This window comes from Choloepus didactylus, chromosome 17, assembly GCF_015220235.1.
Source record: "Choloepus didactylus isolate mChoDid1 chromosome 17, mChoDid1.pri, whole genome shotgun sequence".
NCBI classification, from domain to species: domain Eukaryota; kingdom Metazoa; phylum Chordata; class Mammalia; order Pilosa; family Megalonychidae; genus Choloepus; species Choloepus didactylus.
Window position 1 is genome coordinate 58,697,469 of NC_051323.1, and position 14,659 is coordinate 58,712,127.

Genomic DNA, 14,659 nt, shown 5'->3' on the forward strand with positions numbered 1-14,659 from the left:
AAAACACATGAATAAAAAATTAAAAAGACTTTTTCAGATTCAATACTCATCATGCAATAAAGTAGTTAAAACCCATTTTATCAAACCCTGTCATGAAATATTCCAGTCAGTCAATGTTCATTTCATCTCACAGCAAACAAAAACTTATTTAAGTTTATGATAAAGCCTATTATGTATAAACTTAAAAATGTGCAAATGAGCAAAAAAAAACTCGGTAAATGCGTCTGGGGTGATAGTTGATGAGTAAGTAATGTGCTGTCCTGGACCAGAGAGAGAGCTTTCTGAGTCAATCTTTTGAGATGAATTGATTACAAGGTAGCATTTGTCACCCTTGTTCACTTTGTCTCCATTTGTTCCTCTGTGACACAGACCCTAGGGAGGCTGGCTCCATGGCATTACTATTATTTACTCCTTGAATACACAGTACATGTTTCAAAATTAAAATTGCAAAAGCCGAGTTATTCAGTGACGTCTCTTTTTCACCTTTGCCACTCAGCTGTAAGCCCCTGCCCACGGACATCCAATTTATTAGTTTTGTGTGTGTGTGTCCTTCAGAGACAGTTTATACATATAAAGAGAATAAATACGCGCATTCTTCCTCTCCTCTCCCCCCCCCCCCCCGTTTGTACACAAATGATACCATACAATACATATGGTTTTGCATCTTGATTTTCATTTAAAAATTTATCTTGGAGTTCTTTCCATACCACTTCAAAAAGAATTTCTTTTTTAACATCTAAATGGTATTACATTAAATAGATGTAACATTGTTTATTTAACCAGGTCTCTGTTGATGAATTTTGGATTCTTTTCAATAGTTTCTTATCTTGAGCAATACTGTGAACCTTGTTCATTTTTTATTTCTCACATGTCCAAGTATACCTTGAGAGGTGACAAATAAGAGCATGGATTCTGAAACCAGACTACTGGGGTTTGAATCCTAGCTTCACCACTTATTACCAATGTGTCCTTGGGCCCATTACTTAACTTCTCTCTGCTTCAGCTTTCTCATCAGTAAGAACTCATAGTGTTAGTGTGAGATTCAATGAATTGCCATACGTAAACTACTTAGAACACTGCATGACATGCAGTAAACCTGTATTAGTTGCTGCTGCTCCAACTGCTGCTCCAACTACTAGTATCATCATTGATATCTTTAGGATATCCCAGATGTGGAATTACTAGGTCAAAAAGAAAGTCCAATTCTAACTTTGCTGGACATTGCCAAAATGTTCTTCAGAGAGTTGCACAAATTTACATTCCCAATACCAATATATGAATAGAATTTTTCTCCATACCCGTGCCAAGACATTGTCGAAATTTTTTAATCTGTCGAGTGAAAACTGTTATTAGTGTGATTTAAAATTGCCTTTCTTTTTTAGTGACGGGGGGTAACGTTTTCAAGAGTTATTTGGATTCTTTTGGTTATGAATTGTCTATTCAATTCCTTTTCCCATTTTATTTAAAACCAGGATGTGGAATTTGTCTTGAGAATTTGCAGCTCGCTCTTTATTAAGTAAATTTGCTCTGTGTTGTTGATGTGACTTGTAAATATTTGTGAATTTTTTTTTAATCTTTTGACTTAACTTTTGTGGAATGTGCCACTCAGACTTTATTTTGTATGTAGTGGTTCGATTGTATTTAGCTTCCCTTTCATGACTCCTGGATATTTTGTCATACTTTGAAAGAGTCTCCCTATCCAAAATAATTTAAAATAATTATCCCATAATATCTTATATGATTGTATTCTTTTCCATTTAAATCTTTCATTCATTTGGAAGTTTTCTTGGTGTAAGTTTTAAGATATGTCCAAATTTATTTTAAGATTGTTACCCAGTTGTCTCAAATCATTTATTGAATATTTTTTCTGAAATGATATTATATACCCATTTGGTAATATACTAAATTATCATATTGCTTCTTCTAATTCTGGATTTGCTATTTCATTTCTATCTATGCATGCAATTTTTTAATAGGCTGATTTAATTGTTAAGGCTTAATGTTTTAATATTTGATAGCCTTCAACTCATTACTCTTTTTTCAGATATTTCCTAGCTATTCATGCTTGTTTTTCCCCCAGTGAACTTCTTCAAAATCAATTTGCTAATGCAAAATAGAAAAAAAAACTTCTGTGTTTTTTGGGGGGGATCGGGTATTAAATTCAAAGGTTAACTTGGGAGAATTGAAATGTTCATGATGTTTTCTTCCTATTCAAAAAGTTGGTGCCTTTCCATTCATTTCAATCTTTAGTGTATCTTGGAGCATTTTTAAGTTTTTTTCTTATAGCTTGCCCATTTCTTGTTAAGTTTATTCTTTGACATTTTATCTATTTTTTCCCTGGTATGTGGAGTCTTTTATTCCATTATGCATTCTAACTAATTCTGTCTGTATTTATGAAAACTATTTCTGTTTATTCATTTAATGGTCAACTAGGTTATTGAATGTTCTTACTGTTTGTAGTCATTTTTCAGTTGATTCTCTTAGGTTTTTAGGTATAGAATCAGATCATAGTGATAATTTTACATATTAAAATATTTATATCCTTATTGTCTTTTTTCTTATCTATTTGTATTGCCTAATTCATCAAAGGCAATGTTAGACAATGGTGATAATAGCAAGCATTCTTTTCTTAGACAAGTCTTGGGCGCAAATGATGACAACATTTTCTCATTAAGCATCATGTTGGTAAAGACATAAATTCTAATCATATTTAGAAATTTTCACCTATTTTGATTTTTAAACATTTTTAAAATCAAAATGTATGTTGAATGTTGTCAAATTTTATTTAGCATTTATTAAGATGATAAAATAATTTTACTTTTTAGATTTTATTAATATAATCGGTTATATTAACAGATTTCCTAATACTGAACCAGTCTTGAATTCCTAGAATGAGCCCTGCTTGGTCTATTTTTACCTGTCTTTACCATATTTATTTCGGATTTGCCATGATATTCATAAATGAGATTATTCCACCATTTTCTTATCTTGGGCAATTCTTGTAGGGTTTTGGTATCAATATTATCCCTGCTTCATTAAAAAGATATTTAAAGTTTTTTCTTTGTGTTCTAGAACAATTTCTTACACTGACATTATCTACTTCAAAAGTTCGATAAAAAATTTCTGGTAAAACCATCTGATTCTGATATTGCTTTTAGACCATTGCTCTTCCAGCAATGGTACTTTTTTTTATTCTTAAGTCAGTTTTTGTAGACTGTATTTCCCTAGAAAGTACCCATTTTAGCTATGCTTTCAATTTTCTTGGTCTAGATTTGAGCCAAGTAACCACTTCTTTGTATTCTTTCTTGTCTATTAGGTGTTTTAATATATTTAAGGCTGCAACTTCCCTCTGAGTAATGCATATTCTGTATCCTATAGGTAGTAGATACAATGTTTTCATGATTATAGTCTATATAGTCTTCAATTTCAATTTCCCCCGTTTCAAGAGTTGTGTGAAAGGTTTGGAAGAGGTGGGTTTTGTTTGGTTCTGTTTTAATTCCTGGAATTTAGGGACTATTGGGGGGGGGGGTTGCTATTAAGTTCTAGTTTTATAGCTTTATAACATAATTTATTCCTGTTACTTCCAATTTTTGAAATTTGGTGACATTTTCCTTGTAACCTAACATAGGACTAATTTTTATAAATGCTGTCTTGAAGAAGACGGAACAGGAGATGTAGCTCTATTTTCAGAGGACAGAGTTCAATATGCATATGCATCAATTATAGTATTAGTGTTGCGGCCCAAGGGGGCCTTTGTGGCCGAGAGGCTAAAGAAGACGCCAGGCATGGTCTGAGGCATGAGCTTTTATTTGGGGCTTGCTTACAGGGAAATGGAATGGGAAGTCAGTCAAGCTGCTCTGAATTAGGTCAGGAGCTGCTCTAATGGCGGCCAGTTCAGAGCTCAGTGTGGAAGTGCTCTGCACTTTTGGGGGGGGACAGGTCAAGCCAGTTATAGGGGCTTGAGACAAAGACATTCCAGTGGGTATGAGAGCATAAGCATGGGAACAGGGGGCCATGTGACTTAGGGAAGGATCGATTGTATTCAACAGGAAAGAGGGGAGGATTATAGATTACCTTGTAGATAATAGTATCTTGGGGAGTTCAGGAAGGAGGTAAGCTATAGCTTCCATTTAGCACAGGAGGCCTGGTTTTACAAGGAGGGTAGTTTAAACCTTAACTGACCTGGGTCACACAAGCTGCTGTGTGCACAGTCTTCAAGGCCCTTGGGGGAGGCCCTGGGCCCAGGACTCCCACAATCAGGTTTAGAGTACAGACTTTGGAGCCAGACTGATGGGATCCAAACCCCAGATCCACCAAGGTGATCTTATTCAAATTACTTAATTTCTCTGTGCCCCAGTTTCCTCATCTGTAAAATGGCTGTAATAATAACATCTACCTCACTGGGTTGTTGTGGGGATCAAATGGGTTATTGTGGGGGAAGCATTTAGAACAGTGTCTGGAATATAATAAACACTATCTATGTATTAGCTACTACAATTATTTAGATATATCTTGTTAATTATTTAGGTCTTCTATAGCAGCCCTTTTCAATAGAAATATAATGCAAGCAATATATAATTTGAAATATAATAACCATGTTAGTAAAGTAAAAAAAGGTGAAATTAAGTTTAATATTATGTTTTACTTAACCCAATACATCAAAATATTATCAACATGTGATCAATATAAAATTATTAATGTGGTATTTTACATTTTTTGTTTTGTACTGAGTCTTTGAAATCTGGTGTATTTTATACCTAAAGCACATCTTGATTTGGACTAGCCACATGCCGAGAGCTTAATAGCCACATGTGGCCAGTGGTTACTGTATTAGACAGATTCAGAGCATCACTTAGTTTTTATGTACTTAATACTTGGAATATCATGAGCCAAGTCAGATGAAAATAAATGTCTCATGCCATTAATATATTTCTGTGGATTTCTCCATGAATCTCTTTTTGCTCTAAGAATGTTGATGCTGTGTAATTTGGTACCAAAATACCCATAATCATGTTTTTATTGTGAACTATATCCTTTAACATGAAAATGCACCTACCTGTCTCTTTTAGTGCCTTTGCCTTGAATTTAATTTTGTGTGATACTAAATTTATGACCCATGTTTTCTCTTTGTTTGCATTTGCCTGGTATATTTTTGTCCATTTAAAATTTTTCAACCTTCTGAATTACTGTGTGATATGTCCCTTGTACACTGGATAGAATTGGATTTTTCTTTGTTATCCATTCTGAGAACCTTTATCTTTTAATAGGTGAGTTTAGCTCATTTACATTTATATGACTGATATGTTTGAACTTAGTTCTGTAATATTATTGGTTTTGTTTTTGTTTTTAAAGCTATAGGGTCTCTTTGCTTTGGTTTAGAATTTTTTCTGATATTTAGAACGCATCAACACCAGCACCAAGCATCAGCTGGGAACTTGTTAGAAATGCAAAGTCTCAGGCATCACCCCTGGGATCCAGGATTCTGTATTTGAAGGAGACCTTCAGGGGAGTCTGATGCTTGGATGGGCAGTGGTTCTTAATGCGGGGGGCGGGGGGAGGGGTACATTTTGCTACCTCAGAAGACTTTTGGCAATGTCTGGAAACATTTTTCATTGTCACAGCTGGGGTCCCACTGGCATCTAGTGAGCAGGGGCCAGAGATGCTGCTAAATATTCTACAATGCACAGGACAGCCCCTCAACAAAGAATGTAAACAGTGCCCTGAGGCTGAGAAACCCTAGTCAAGGAGACTGGAACTTTGATTTACTGTTTACTTTGGGTTAGGGCTCATATGCTAACTTGAAGAAAGCTGATAAGATGCAAATGATTTCTGTCCAGTAGCAAAGATAACCCCAACGGTTAGGATGTAATTGTTCTGTAGGATATTGTATTAATGACCTGTTGCATAACAAATTACCCTAGACCTTTGTAGCTTAAAACAACAATAAGCATTTATTATAATGGTTTCTGTGGATCAGGAATTCATTAAATGGCTTTAATTCTTGGAGAATTACTTGGTCATGTTTTCTTATGCACTGTAACAGTTATTTTTCTAGTGTGAATTCTTTTGACATTTGTTTAACTGCCCCCCCCCCCCAGCAGGCCCTGGAGTTTTGGGGTTGTTTTGCTTTAACACAAATTTTGAGCGTTTTTGTCCCCTGAGCTTTTTTTCCCCCAAAATTTGTGGGCAGTTCACATAGGGAAGAAGCCAGGACGGTGTCCAGGCTGGGTGAAAAATTTTCTTATGATCCTAGGATTTTAATGTGATTTCAATTTGCCATTCCATCTTGGAGGGAGATTGGCACTGTGGGATTTTTTTTTTTTTCCCATCCCAAAGACAATGGTTCACTACTGCCCTAGAGACAGATTGTTTCTTGCAAATACTGCTTGTCTTTGTGCCCTGCCTCTTCTCAGAACCAAAGGAGGTCCAGGAAACTCTACTACTCGCAGGTATGTCCCTGTTCCTTCTGTTGTAAACAAAGTTTGAGGATTTGCTCTGCAAAGAGTGCCCCTTAGTTCTGAAAAGGGTATTTTTTGCTGCCAGTGTTTTTGAGCTCTCAACCACTGAATCATTCTCTGCTACAGTATCTTCTCTCCACATCTTCTTGCATACCTCTCTCATCAGGTCTCTCCTGGTTTCTCTGAAAATGGAATTTGTTTTTTGTTTTTAGTCTCATAGCTGCTTTTTTGATGATTTCCGATAAGAAGTGGTAATTCTTACCCCTCCCTCAACTTTTTCCAACTACCAAACTTCAGAAAAGTTTTAAAATAATACAATGAACAACTATACCACTTACACAGACTGAAAAATTAACATTTTTCCACATTTGCATTCTCTCTCTATATAAACACTTTTGGGGGCTGAACCATTTGAAAGTAAGTTGCAGACATTAAGATACTACATTCCTAAATACTTTAGCAAGAGCTCCTAAAAATAGACATTATTCTACATAACCATATCATTATCACACTTAAATAAATTAACATGCAGTACATCGTTTAATATATAGTACATATTTAAATTTCTCCAATTTCTCCTGAAATGTCTGCTTTATTTTTACTTTTTAATTGTAGTAATGTATATACAACTCAAAATTTCCCATTATTCATTTTTTATCTAGAATTCAACCAACATTCATACATCACATTTGGTTATGTTTCATTAAATCTCTGCTGATTCAGAACTGCCCTTTCTCCCCTTGTTCTGTTTTCATAACATTTCATTTTTGAAGTGTTCAGGCCAGTTGCCTGATGCTTTCTTTATGCTCCTACATACAAACTAACTGCCAAGTCATTCAGCTTCTGAATAGACACGTGAATTCCAAGGTGATTTTTATTAGCATTTTAAAAAGATAAGGTAAAGTGTTTTTGTTTGAGGTCTGCGCTCCAGACTTCAGTGCTCAAGCTTTGGATGCAATCTGGAGGAAGCTTTTTCCTGATGGTCCTTAAATTCCAAGCAGTTTCCTATAATCATCACCTTCAATAGCCATAACATAGGCTCTGGTTGTCAAATAAATGCATGTACCTTTTATTTTAAAGGTTGACTTTTATTTTCCTGTAATCTATGTGCAGTAAACTAAATTCCTTCAAGAGATAATCTCTGAAGAATATTTATGCCCTGGCCTATTTACATCTATCCAATATATGGATTTTTCTCTAAACTCATTTAAGTTTTACCAGTTTGGTTTCTTAATCTTGCCCATCTATCGTCAAACTAGGCAAGAAGAGCAGTCAATGTTAGAAAACAGAACAGAACTAACACATCCACATATTTGCAGGAATAAGAAAAACTCCTCCAAGTATGTTTCATTTCTACTTCGTTTAAACAAATCTTTTTTGACACAGATGTAGCTAAATATTTAGGTTTAGAGGCGCCAAAATGCACAGCCATATGACATATTCAAATTCTGGGATCTTAAAGATAATTTCAGAGAAACTTCCTGCTTATCTGCAAAATCATATTAACTTACAGGATCTTGACATATCTTAATAACTCTCTGAGGTAGATGTGTAAAGTGGTGAAATCTCTATTTTGCAAATGAGGAAATTGAGGCTCATATAGATGGTCTTGGCTTACCCAGGAACCCATGACGATTAACTGTCAGAGATGGGATTCAATTCTGATTTCAGAGAGCATACCAAAGATATGCTTTGGTAATATAATTTGACTGAATTTACGTGATCATTCTGGAGTCTTATCTATTTTGGCAAAAGCAATGTATTTAGCTTAGGAATGCCCCTATTTTTAAATATCAAGCCCCTCTGACCATTGGGGAGAATCTGTTACAATGGGAATCTGGAGACATTATTGCTTCTAAAGGCTGTCACTCAACATACAGTGTTCAAAACACCAATTAGGGCTGCCCTCTGGTTTCGGCAGATCTAAAAAAACATCAGTCCAATCTTTATATCCTTCTTTGAAGACGCAGCTGAAGTGCCTAATATAGTCCTCTCTGGAATCCAAGAACATTCACTGTTAAGAGTTTAGTTTTATTTTTGCTTTTCACCTAAGCGGTGACAATGATCATCAGACATACAAAAGGAAGATCTGGATGAACCAACTATAATAGTTCTTTATGCTACATCACGGGTTTGCCTATTTTATTTATTTTACTGATTATGGGAAATTAGATTGGAAACATCAGAGTCACCATTGGTTAATAGTAAATGATTACATAATCAAAATTATAAAGGAGCTTCTTTATGGACTCAAATTCCTCTTCAGCAAAATAATAATACTGAGTGTGTATACATAGGTGTACACACATATACACACTCATATATACACATTTATATTTATTTTCTTGTGTGTGTGTGCGTGTGTGTGTGTTTAAACTCAAGGCTAAATTGTACATTTAGTATCTTTAGCACAGGTAGGCTAACAATATAAAATGTTTCCTATAATGGGAAACTCAAAAATAACCCAAACAAAGTGGCAAGTAGATTATTCCTTTCAGAAGAAAAAAAAAATCACCCAACATTTATTATCAAGTTTCTTTCTGGACTTTCTTAAAAAAAAAAAAAATCACTAGAAAAGTTTCCTGTACGTGAATAGCCATTTGTTAGAATGTATTTCACTGAACTGAATAGGCATAGATGGTGTGTATACATAGAACCAACACTTTGGATGGCTGTTTGCAAATGGTATGTTCCTTTATTATCTAGCTTAATCACTAGTTAATCAACTGGTAACTTTAAATTTGCAGTACTTCCCATTTCTAAATCTGTTTCATACAATTAAGTCAGTTCTAGAAAGTTTTGAGCAATATCTTAAATTGCTGGAAACTTTGTGTTTTAATGCCCGTAAGGCACCAGCTCCGAGAGACCAACTCTTGCTCAAATCTGTGTCTCCAGTATGGGACCTTGCAAACAGCAGGTGCTTAATAAGTGTTTGCTGAGCAGAACTGACCTCAGTTAACTAAGGGAGTGAAGAGGGAAGACATTGCTTTACTGAAGTGATTGACCCAATTCAATTTTACACTGACTATATAGATGTTAGCTCCCAAATGAGGACCACTGCACCTCTGTGAAATAGTTTCTGAGGTCATTCTCCTCACCCACAGGCTCAATGCCATCTCCAGTTTTGAACATCTTGAACCAAGTTCTCACTCCTCTAATCATGTAAGAAACACACCCACATCTGGTTCTTCTGGGTGAAGGGAAGACATTTAAAATACTGACATTTTAAAAGTTTGAATGAAAATATTAACCAGATGTGATTTATAATGATTTCCTTTCTATGATGACTCTCATTGTGGATGGCAATTTCTTTGGAAGAGCCCAAGAGTTCTCTTTCCTAACCAAAAGTCTACCGTCTTCTTCTTCTTTTTTTTTTTTAAACAAATACAATTCTGAAAACTTTTTGAGTTTTAAAAACTTGGTGGTGGCTTTGGGTTTCTCTAAGTGATTTGTTTGATGGTTTGTTTTTCTTCTAAGGCTTATTCCTCAAAGTTTAAATTGATGACTTCTTAATTGCTATTCATATTTCAAGTGTCTAGAGAAAGATGGGTAAACTGAGTCAGATGGAACAAATTACTTTTCTCCCATGCATTTATAAACATTAGGAGAATTTTCATGGTCGTGTCATAGCTTCCTAGTGTTGTAGATTCGGTAAGATTTATATACATGGCTTAGCCACATGACTTGTGACACACCATAATAGGAACTGTATGATAAGAACAATGTAAACAAGGTTCTCATGGCTGATACGAGAAGAACAACTGCATTCTGAGAGCTAAAGAGCTTCTGTGTCCCTCAAGAAAATGTTAAATCCTGATCCCATCCAAAAAACACACAAAAAGACCTCCACATCAAAAATATCTGACATTCAACTCCTTTTTTAAACCTCTCCCAAGTTTATAAAAATACTGAAATAATATTCTCACAAAAAAGCAAAGTCTGAGTTTAGAGAATGAGTTATCAAGTACATGCATAAAAGCTTTCATTTCACCTGTATGTAAGTGGTTCTAGAGGAAGAAACATGAGAAAACTACCAACTACATAACACAATCCTCACGGTGTCTAATTAGGGGCGTGGAGGTCGGGGGAGGAAATAAATAGTTCATAGTTAGGGTAAATCCTCTGTGCCACAGTCCAATCAGGGAGATTCCATGTTGTCCCAAGTAAAGGTCCAGATATCTTTCTGGATAAATTCCTGAGAGTTGGAGTGTTCTCCAGAGTTTATCATCTTGCTTCTTCTGAAAGCCAACATTTTTGCCTTCAGTGTACTCAGCCTGAGTTCACCCATCCTGCAATACAAATCAGAAGCTGTTATATGGCTGGGTCTCGTTTAAGAAAACAAGAGTGTTCCTGGAAAGTTTAACAGGTGCATTTGAGGGAACATCTCAGATGATCAGCACTTCATAATCTCAGGATTTAGAGGGAATTTAAAAGTCATGTAATCCTACCAGCAAATAAAATCTTAAAGATGCTATACTCAGAGTCCACCAAGGATGCTTACTATAGTGTTTCCTGAAGGGTGCTCCACAAAACAGTAATCCCATGAAATACTCCTTGTTAAAAGACTTCCCTCTTAGAACTCTACCATGTAAATCAGTATAAAGGGAAAATTTGTAAGAAATATATATATACTTGTTTAGTCCAGCACTTCCCAATCATTTTATGCTAAATACTTGTTGATTAGATTTAATTTAGTAGAAGGTAATGGAAAACAAAAGAAGCATTATAAAGGAAATATGCGTGAGAGAGTATTCTTGACCTGTCCCTAGCATCCGGAGGCTCAGTGATCATTAGTGAAATGATATTCACCACCAGAGAAAATATTCACATCCTTATATTTTAAAATGGATGTATATTCTGGAATTCCACTTCAGGAAATACACAGATTGCAAACACAACACTTGTTTTCTGTCTTTTGGACAATTTTAAATTAGAGGACTCATGAACATCATATGATACTAAATAATAAATGTACAGAAGACCTTGTACAGTATTTCTCCTAATACTGTTCATTGGTCTTGCCTGGCAGAAAAATTTCTAAATTTGTAAACTGTTGTCCATATTTTCAACTGTTGGTGTAATTTTGTCATATTGCTCCCCTTCTTGGCTTTTCCCTTTAAAATGTGCAAATGTCTTCTAATCTGTTACTGATTTGGATGGAAGTGAGACGCTATAGCCTGGCATTTTACATATAGCACACTGTCTTTCTTGATTAGCACAAATGAAATTAAATTTAGTTCTCAGGAAACTGTCCCTATGATTCATGAAATGAGAATATTGAAAGAGCAAGAGAGCACCAGAATATGAAAGTTCAGTTTCCAAAGAGCAAAATTAAATTAATAAAAAAAAAACAAAGACTTAAACAGATCTTTGTTTCTATTTCCTTATGGAAATTAATGCTCAGGAAATCCTACCTATAGAGGTGATTGCCCTATTTCTAAAACAAGCTGTGAATGTCTGCTCACCCAGGAGTAACATGAACTGTGCTAGGCCAATAGAAGGAATGGTCCACTGGAAGCCCACGGCTGGTTGCACTATTTAGTAAACAAAAGCAGGTACTCCTCTGAATTCAGAAATGGTCCATGAAGTGGCACCATCCTGAGAGCTCTAGGTGGGCATCCTATGACTCCACCTGCCAAGCTCTTTTTCTGAGATTTCAATGACAGCTGCATTGCTCATGGAAACAGCCTCTGATGGCTGGGGGTTACCTGGGGTGATTAGCGCAATTTCAGGAATTATCTGGAAAATCTTCATACTCAGTGAGTTTTGGCTTTTTTTTTTTTTTTAATCACAGACTCCCTTGAGCATCTGTTCAATGCTATGATTTCCTCTCTTCCAAAATGAGCATATGTCCATGTATAACTTCATATAAAACTTAAAGCACTTTCATGAATTCTGAAGCCCTTCTTTGGACCTTAGGTTTAGGGCACTGGCCCTAGAATATTTCCTTCTGCCATCAATCATGATTTCTTGCTTACTCACTGTGATGGTTGGGTTCATGTGTCAAGTTGGCCAGGTGATGGTACCCAGCTGTCTGGTCAAGTAAGCACTGGCCTAACCGTTGCTGTGAGGACGTTTGTGACTGATTAATAAACCAACAGGTTGGTTTATTAAATCATCAGTCAATTGGCTGCAGCTGTGATTGATGACATCAACGGAGGGCATGTCTTCCACAGTGAGAGAATGCAGTTAGCTGGATTTAATCCAATCAATCAGTTGAAGACTTTTAAGCGAGACAGATAGAGGACCTTCACTACTTCTTCGGCTGACCAGCGAAGTGTTTCCTGAAGAGTTCATCAAAGTTGCCAGTTCGTTTCCTGAGGAGTTCATCGAACATCTTCACTGGAGCTGCCAGTTTGCTGCCTGCCCTATGGAATTTGGACTCGTGTATACCCACAGTTGCGTGAGACACTAAATCTTATATTCATAGATATCTCTCATTGATTCTGTTTCCCTAAAGAACCCTAACTAATACACTCACCTTTACATTCCCAGCTTGAATTGTGCTAGGCCATTAGAAGAAATGGAAAGATGAGACAGAAATGTTTTCCAAGATGAGAAATAGGCCGAGATTAAAAAAACAAAGTTGGTGTTGCAAACCCACAGGGACAGAAAGTAGATTAGTGGCTGCCTAGGACTGGGGCAGGGTGGAGATCAGCAGTGATTGGTAAAGGGCATAGGGTTTCCTGTACGGGTAAGGAAAATATTCTAAATTGATTGTGGTGACCACAGTCTGTGAATAGACTCAAAGCCATTTAATTATAGTTTAAATCAGTGAATTTTGTGATATGTGAGTTATATCTCAGTAAAGCTCATTTTTAAAAAAATTGGTGTTACAGGAAAGGAAAAAAGATAACTCAGCAACATGTTAGAATAATCTTCATATGACTGAAGATAATGTGCAGTCTCCTTATTAAACGTCTTCAAACAAGAAAGGACCAGAGGAGTTCTCGTTAAAGATCCTAGGAGTTTTTCTCACTATAGAAAAATATGGAGACTGTGTGTTCAGATCTCTTTGTGAGTGGAAGTGAAGGCCCACCCATAAGACTGCGGAGCCCTGGCAGGATCCAGCAGGATCTCTGCCTAACCCAGTATTCTGTTTGTGATAATGATTCCAGAGGGAGGCAATGGCTGCCCTCCATGACATTCGATTTAAAGGTTAGGAATATGACACCAATTTCCCCAAATCCTTTTTCTTAATGCACTGTGGACTGTTGACTGATAAATTTATCCAACTGCATCTTGAATCAATTTATGTTGTCAGCTTGTTCCAACAAGTTCCATATGCTTCACAGTTTGCCTTAGATGATTTCAGTGCAATTCCGCAGTGGAGGCAGAGCCTGGCTTGTAGCACCCTGAGATCCCCTGTGTCTCTATTGTGATTCTCACCACCCCTTTCCCCATGGTGCTGTCATAAGTCTCTTTTAAAATTTTCTATTTCTCCTTCTCCATCTGCAAGTTTTCTGCTCCCCCTGTGTTTTAGTTGCCCAGCTGCTAAAACACTACACCATGTGTTGGCTTGAACAATGGCAGTTTTGAGGCTTGAAGGCCAAAACTGAGGATGCAAGGTGATTCTTTCTCTCCAAAGACTGCGGCACTCTGGGGCTGGCTGCAGGCACTCCTGGGTCCTTGGCTTTTCTGTCACGTGGCAATGCACAAGGCGATGCCTTCTCCCTTCTGCTCCGGGAGCTGTTGACTTCCAGTTTTTTGCTCTTCCTGTGACTTCTCTCCCATGTCCAGTTTTTTTGCTTCTAAGGACTTAGCCATATTGGATTAAGGCCAAGCCTCTCTCTGTTTGAGCACACCTTAACTAAAAACATCTTCAAAGGTCCTATTTAAAAATGGGTTCACACTCACAAGACCAGGGATTGGGACCTGAGCATGCCTTTTGTGGGAGACACACTTCAAATCCCAATAGCCTGCCCCTTGACCCCTAAAAGTACTCATATACAAATACATTCATTTCATCAAAACAGCCCAAAAGCCTTAAGCCATTTTAGAACAATGCTAAGTAAAAAGTCTCATCAAGATCAGTCACATATATAGGCCATCTTAGGGCAAAATTCCTGTCTGATGGACCTGTGACACCTAAAAAACAAATTACCTGCTTCCAATATACAATGGAGGGACAGATATTGGATAACCATTCCCTTTCTAAAGGGAGAAATTGGAAGGAACACAGGGTCACTGGTCCCTAACAA

At 36.6% G+C, this 14,659-nt stretch overlaps 1 protein-coding gene across 8 annotated transcripts in view; it reads right to left on the reverse strand.

Annotated features, from left to right (window-relative positions):
- Positions 1-6,266: 6,266 nt before the first annotated feature.
- Positions 6,267-14,659, reverse strand: part of RASGRP3 (RAS guanyl releasing protein 3) — a 113,691-nt gene continuing 105,298 nt past the window's right edge. For all 8 annotated transcript variants that reach the window (XM_037806544.1, XM_037806547.1, XM_037806549.1 and 5 more), the window contains one exon: positions 6,267-10,747. In XM_037806544.1, coding sequence (XP_037662472.1) covers positions 10,739-10,747 — 9 coding nt within the window. In that variant the 3' untranslated portion in view covers positions 6,267-10,738. The remainder of the gene's footprint in view (positions 10,748-14,659) is intronic.